This window comes from Vollenhovia emeryi, unplaced genomic scaffold (assembly GCF_000949405.1).
Source record: "Vollenhovia emeryi isolate VEMERY1.0 unplaced genomic scaffold, V.emery_V1.0 DF939129.1, whole genome shotgun sequence".
Lineage (NCBI taxonomy): Eukaryota > Metazoa > Arthropoda > Insecta > Hymenoptera > Formicidae > Vollenhovia > Vollenhovia emeryi.
Window position 1 is genome coordinate 1,409,584 of NW_011967237.1, and position 6,690 is coordinate 1,416,273.

General features: G+C 37.9%; 2 protein-coding genes across 2 annotated transcripts in view; one reads left to right on the forward strand and one right to left on the reverse strand.

Annotated features, from left to right (window-relative positions):
• Positions 1-5,916, reverse strand: part of LOC105568496 (spermine oxidase-like) — a 9,839-nt gene extending 3,923 nt beyond the window's left edge. The window contains exons 1-8 of the mRNA XM_012024207.1: positions 5,531-5,916; positions 4,981-5,248; positions 1,751-1,964; positions 1,072-1,305; positions 859-990; positions 515-714; positions 307-427; positions 2-90 (exon numbers count right to left, since the gene is read on the reverse strand). Coding sequence (XP_011879597.1) covers positions 2-90; positions 307-427; positions 515-714; positions 859-990; positions 1,072-1,305; positions 1,751-1,964; positions 4,981-5,248; positions 5,531-5,798 — 1,526 coding nt within the window. The 5' untranslated portion in view covers positions 5,799-5,916. The remainder of the gene's footprint in view (position 1; positions 91-306; positions 428-514; positions 715-858; positions 991-1,071; positions 1,306-1,750; positions 1,965-4,980; positions 5,249-5,530) is intronic.
• LOC105568412 lies at positions 2,455-4,894 on the forward strand. The gene is made up of 7 exons (XM_012024073.1): positions 2,455-2,689; positions 2,877-3,120; positions 3,241-3,442; positions 3,578-3,711; positions 3,804-3,986; positions 4,203-4,372; positions 4,538-4,894. The coding sequence occupies exons 1-7, from the start codon at positions 2,676-2,678 to the stop codon at positions 4,662-4,664; spliced, it is 1,074 nt and encodes a 357-aa protein (XP_011879463.1). The 5' UTR covers positions 2,455-2,675; the 3' UTR covers positions 4,665-4,894.
• Positions 5,917-6,690: the final 774 nt, after the last annotated feature.

Consider the following 6,690-nt stretch of genomic DNA (forward strand, 5'->3'; position numbering starts at 1 on the left):
TCTATCCGCTTCGCGGAAACCAGTTTCCACGGCGCCGTGCACAGTGGAATAATAATGATCGTGCGTAGCTTCTCCAGCGAAAAGGATTACCTAATCATAATTCATTTCGTCAATGTCACCAGTATTTTACAATAGGATTCAACAATTACATAAGATACAAATGCATGACAGAGTAATGTTAAAAATAAAAGAACATATCTTGAGTTCTTGATGAAATGATATAAAATGATGAAAAGACTATGTTGAATAATACAAAATTGCATAATAATTACAAATATTATGTTACTTTTATTTTATGACACGTACAGGTTTAGTTCCACTCATAATTGGCTCAGCCAGATCTCTCGGTTTTACATCCATCTGCTCGGAAACCATACTTAGAAAACTGTACGAGCCTCGAAAATGTTCATTGGTATACCATTTCGATCTAAAAGTTTTAAAAACTAAGGTAATGACATGATAAGTTAAAGCGAATCTAATTATCTTTCTGTCAATCAGTTCCAATCAAAATTACCTTAATATTCTTGTTGGTTTCACAACATTGCAACGTTTCTCAAATGCCTTTTTTAACAATAAATGCAATCCGCTGACCACGTCAATATCTGATAAGGTTTCCACGTGTCTTGCATTTTTTCCTGCTAACCAAGCACATAAAAGATTAGGTTGATAAGCCACAGTGAAAAATGAGAATACATCACAGAGCCACTCCCTATCCTAAAATAAATAATGAGATTAGTGAAAGGCCAGGACAAAGAATATCAAAATTAATTTTTAAACAAATTATTCGTTATAATCTTAAGTTTATATAGGCATCTGAAGAAAAAAAAATTATTAGATTATATTCAAATATTTGCTCACCTGACTATAGTTTTGCAAGAATTCCTTTCTATCTTCTTCTGACCAGATGAAATCAAAACTGGCTTTATCTTCTGGCCACCATCTGTGAGGAAATTCGAGGAAGACCTTGTTTGCTGTCCCGATATTTAATCCCTATGATCGAATGACATTTATCAACATCAACATGCATGTAATGTGTCATTTTATCTTACAGTACTACGTTGTTAATAAAACCTCTATCGCGCGTTGTTTCCTTTGTGGTAAGGGTGGTACGAACATCTTAAAATGTTTCTCTTTCAGAACACCCAGAGACCCAGTGAATATTATATGCGATGTAGAATACTCGCATCCATCTCTGGTAATCACCGTTACATTTTCACCTGAGCTATAATCAATGGTTGCCACAACTTTCCCGAACTCTACTTTTTCCATTACTGGTAAGCATTTTTCTGCGTTTGGAATTTTTTGCTGGTGAAATTATCACATATGATTGATTAGAAAAAGAGATTGCTAAAATAATTGATAAGATATACATTAATGATATATTGCTTTATAAGATATATCACAAATACATTAAAATCGTACTATACTTTTAAACTTTTTATTTAAACTTTAACTTGATTTTTAAATAGTATAAAATGACGATTTTTCTATTTATTATTTTGAAATTTTTTTATATATGTATATTATATTATCCATATACAATATAATCCTTTTTCCCGTTTATTTTGTCAATGAATTAATCTTATACTTATAACTTAACTTTAAACATTTTGATCACTATTTTATTTTAATAAAATATCTTAAATATTTTTGAAAACTCCAATATTTTGCAAAACGAAACGTTATTGGAATCTCATTGTTAGGTACATTTTTGTTACGTTTCTGTTCCAACATTTAAGTGATTTCTTACCATTAACAGATCCAAAATTGTTTTATAACCACGTTCTTTCCAATTTAACACAAGATCGCCTTCACAGTCCCAATATTCTGCCAAACGTTTTGCAGAGACGTCAAACCATGTGTCGCTGCATTGTACAGAATTTTCCATCTTTTCTATCCAAGATAAATATTCAGCAACTCGAGCACGATTTGTGAAAGGCTTCTCATCAAAAACTTTATAATATCTGCAACATTAAGATGTGTGATTAAATTAAATTATCATAACATATTACCATAATATTAATAGCAACATTTAATTTACATCTATACACAGTATGTTATTCTAAATATTAAATAAATATTAAATAATTAAATAAATTATAAATCTTTTATCTATCTTTTATTCTTATATACTTTTCTGTCTCAGCTGTGTTACAATATTTTATAAACATTACTCTGTGAAATAATATATTCAAATTCATTTTGTATACACAGTTTTTATATTTTCACTGTGCTTGTACTTGTATGTCCAAGAGTAAATAGATTATTCAGTAAATTTATTGGATTTTAGTAAATTTTGTTGAGTAATGGAAAGAAGTTTTATACTTGAGATTTTCTTCTGATTCAAATTTTGAGCGGGTAGATAACAAGGATGAATCATCATGAACCTTGTACTAAACTGTGGTGGGGAGGAGCATGGACTGACAGCAGTAGCATGTCGCAATCATTCTGTCACATATGAAGACAGCATAGCCTCTAATAGTGATATTTGGACTGTAATGCACCAAGAGTTGTTCAATTTCAGATACATATATATTTTTTATATGAGCCTTAAAATATCTCAATCATGGAAATATACAATCTCTGCACAGCATTGCAGAACCAAGTGTTTAAGTATTACTGCTAACTTTGTGACAAACTTTTACTGCCAATAAAACTGAACAAGACACAATAGGATGTTTACAAAAAGGTAACAACATTTCTGACTATTAGATTACTATTAATTTTAGAATTCACAGCTAATTGTACTATCACTTTAAACGTAATAGAAGATTAAGTTTCTCATAAACTTAGATACTATGCAATACTTGAATATTATGCAAGCTGAAGTGTCATCTTGAGGAAAATGTGAGCTTAAACGAGAAACACAATTCTAGGAAAGTAGATCCAGAGCTGGAGAAGCTGAGGAACGAAGTGGATGGACCGCCAAATTTAGATATGATCATTGCTAATATCCAGAGAGAATCGTCGCGCATTCACGCTGCGTACTTGTTTGAGCACAGTGGCAGGGCTGCTCTACAGAAACTGTGCCTGCTGCTGAGCTCCACAGCAACAGGGAAGATTTACGACGGGTGGCAGGAGTTTGCAGCGCACATGGGATTAACGATGGAGCAGATACGCGTAAGATAATCAGAGAAATGATGGCTGTCATAAGTATGCATGCAAATTCAAACAAAGTCTTATATAGATTATTATATAACAATAATGAGTACAACATTATAACGTTATTCTATTATCTAGTGCATAGATTATGACTTCAAAGGGCTCCAGGATCCAACGTATTACGTGCTTTTGACTTACGTACAGTCTCCGGAGGCAACAATGGACAAAATTCTGAGTGCTTTGCAAAGGATGCAGCGACTCGACGTTATAAACCAAATTAAGGATTACATGCACGATCTAGTCGGTTATGTTGCGTCGCAACATGTCGTAAGCTGTGATGGTAAAGTAAAAACTAGTAACGTGTCTTTTTTTCCTGGTGTTACGGAAGAAACCACAAATCAAGTCAAATGTAAATCTCCGACAATGTGATAATGGTGTACACTTAATTAAGTTAATTCGTTTGTTTTACATTTAGAATCTAAGATAATTCAGCCTGGACATATACCAAGAGCACCGTTAGTTCTGAGTCCCATATTGACAGTGGAATGTAAAACCGGAGTGAGAGAGGGCGAATCAATGTACACACCACAAGATAATCAGCAGAAGAAGGTTCCTCGACCGATCTATATATTCATGAGAATTTGCTAACGGCAAGATTTCTAATTGAATACTTTTTTTAACATTATATTTTATCGTATCAGCATGGGCAAACATATGGCTGTATAGTCATGCTGACTTTCGCCGATGACGGTTTGCCAACTGCTGAGTGCATCGCAAAGATATTCAGGTCCAAGCAGCCGCGAATTGGCGTGCTTATGCTGCAAGAACAGGAGAAACACGTCTACAGTAGAGCTGAAGAATTTATAGACGATTGTTTCAAACAGGTAAATTCATTTCTCCTTCTTTGACGGTCCAAGTCGAGCGTTTTCGCGATTTCGTTACAAATGTAATTTTGATTGAGAAGAGTTGCAAGCTCTTTGTCCAACTTCCAATCTGGGGAACCGAACTCTAAGTCCTTTTGAAAAATTGAAGTTGATGTTCTCAGGTGCTGATTTAATTAACTTTTCCACATCCAGCACCACAAATTAATCTATTTCTAGGTCGACTACGTTATACCAATACTGACAAGAGGATACATCGAAAGAATCAACAACTCTGTGAAAACGCACGAACAGATACCTAAGAATTTGGATACCAAATATTTGAAGTACATATACTCCTTGTTGAGATACGAATACATAAGAAATCAATGCTGCAACAATCGTGTGAGGTATATATATATATAAATTGATAAGTCTCTGACAATTTAGCAGATAACGAATCTTCGACAAGTCTTTGATAAGCGTTTATGGTACAGCATTTACGATTAATCTGAGAGTATACAAAATGTTTACAACAAATGCCCTCGCTAATTTGTTTTTGCTTCTGTTATCAGATGTATCGTGCGTGATAAAGATGTTTATACAATTGTGCGAGCAAGCCTGCATCCCACGTTGCAGGCGTGGTTTCGTGAAAGTGATATCGACGAATTCGTAAACAACATCCTCTTCCACAAAATTTGAAAACCGCGAGTGCCCGGACGAAAATAAAATTTTCGCTAGCAGCTTTTGAGTACCTACTAAAATTTATCATTTCGATCATCTTTCTGTACATAATACTATCTCTTTGACGATTCAAAGACTGTGGCGGGCATAAGAATATCGTGGACAACCGCTGTAAACTTCAATTTGTGTGAGATTCCTTCGCAGCCTACCGACATCTCTCTCACGTTAATAAAATTAACGTGCGTGTTGCTCACACTTAAATTTATGTCCCAACCCTGTCGTGCATTGCAATTAATTATATACGTCTTAATCTTGGACAAATAAAAATACTCACTCCCTTATAAAGTAGTCTCCGAAAGATCCTCTTTGCTCTTTCAATTCTGGTTGTTTCACCTTGTCCATATTATTAAAATAAATCATCAGCGCCGTGCTGCTTTCCTCTTCGGGTATCACTTCGCCATTAACGGTGACAAATTCATGTTTGCTGGGGTCAAGCAGAACCGCGAATGAATCCAGCAGGTTGTATTTGGAGGCCAGCTCGTACACCACGTTGTCGGACTGTCCGTGAACCCACTGAGCTCCGAGGTCCACCACATTTTCACCTGAAAACATTTAAACGCTCAGATTCCGAGTCTCCCTAAGGTCCAGTTTCACAAACGTCGGTTAACTGTTAACCAGAGTTCAGTCGACTTCCTATCTTTATCTTGTTATCCAAGAAGAGACAGAGGATCAATTAACCATGGGTTAGCGGTTAAACGACGTTTGTGAAACTGGCTCTCAGTATCAAGCGTTAGAAAAAAAATTGCGAAAAATTCAATTCTGTCGCGAGACAGCGCGCAAGAGCTAAGTCCAATCGGGGATTAATTGGAAAGTCCGTTGTTTACCGAAGTCCGTGGTGTACACCCTGCCGCCGATCCTGTCGCCGGCCTCCAGTATCACAAAGTCGTCGACTCCTCTCTGCGACAGCCTCGAGGCGGCCGCGATGCCAGCTGCGCCCGCTCCGACGATCACAACTTTCGTTTTCCTCGGCATGCCGCAGGCTCCCGGCTGTTTCGCCGCGCCGTTGTAGAACCGTCTCTGGGTCAGATTGTTGGAAACAGACGTGAGTAACGACCTTAAACGAACTTGAATTGGCTCAAGCAGATAACGCATCGAATTAGCCAAATCACTTAGGGGGCTAAGAAACAGCACAGTGTTATCTGAACGTCAACGAAACACATTGACAATTTGCAATCTTCTCAAATAGCTATTGCGAGATAAGACTCGCGGGGATTTTATCTACCTGCAGATAATTGTGAGAGAGTCAAAGGGAGAGGACAAGAAAAATGGGAATAAATTCAACTCTCTCTCTCTCTCTCGCAACGTTTTTTTACTCGCCGTAACATTTTCATCCGCTACCTCGCACACACCTGATTGATTTTGCTTCAGCGCCAAGCGTATCGCGGCGAGTTTTTATTCAACACTTCGTGCCGGAACTCCGAGCGAATATCTCCCCGTTGAGGATATCCACGTGCGGCAGCGAGGCAGGGCCTGTTTTACGAAGAGGACCTGCTTGCCCTCGCGGAGAAACAAATGTCTACGGGCGACCGAGAGCGCGATGACGGCGACGTGTAACTCACTCGAAGAACAAAGATCTATTAAACATCACCGGCCACGATCGCCATCAACTCGCTCACGCTCTGCACGCGTTCATCACGTCTGATGACACGCACGAACGACCGCACGGTCGCGGAGAGCAAGTGTTGAAAAATGCTGGCGCATGCGCAATAAGGCGAGCGTTAGCAGACGCCACTGGACGAATCACGTACTGCGATAAAGCCTATCACACAATGCGAGGCAACAGGCAACAGGAATAGGGAATAGAATTTTTGACGCGTTGGATTGGTTGAAGGAAAATTTCCGACGAATCCAACGCGTCAAAAATTCTATTCCCTGTTCCTGTTGCCTGTTGCCTGGCATTGTGTGATAAGCTTAAGGAGTGTCATTGGCCGCGTTCAGCAGACACAACTGTTGAGTGAGCGCCACTGAAATATATACTAACTGG

Excerpts from the sequence above, each read along its gene's own strand:
- LOC105568412 (XM_012024073.1), top strand. Across the intron at positions 3,443-3,577 it reads ACATGTCGTAAGCTGTGATG|AATCTAAGATAATTCAGCCT; the intron begins GTAAAGTAAAAA and ends TTTTACATTTAG. Across the intron at positions 3,712-3,803 it reads AAGATAATCAGCAGAAGAAG|CATGGGCAAACATATGGCTG; the intron begins GTTCCTCGACCG and ends TTATCGTATCAG.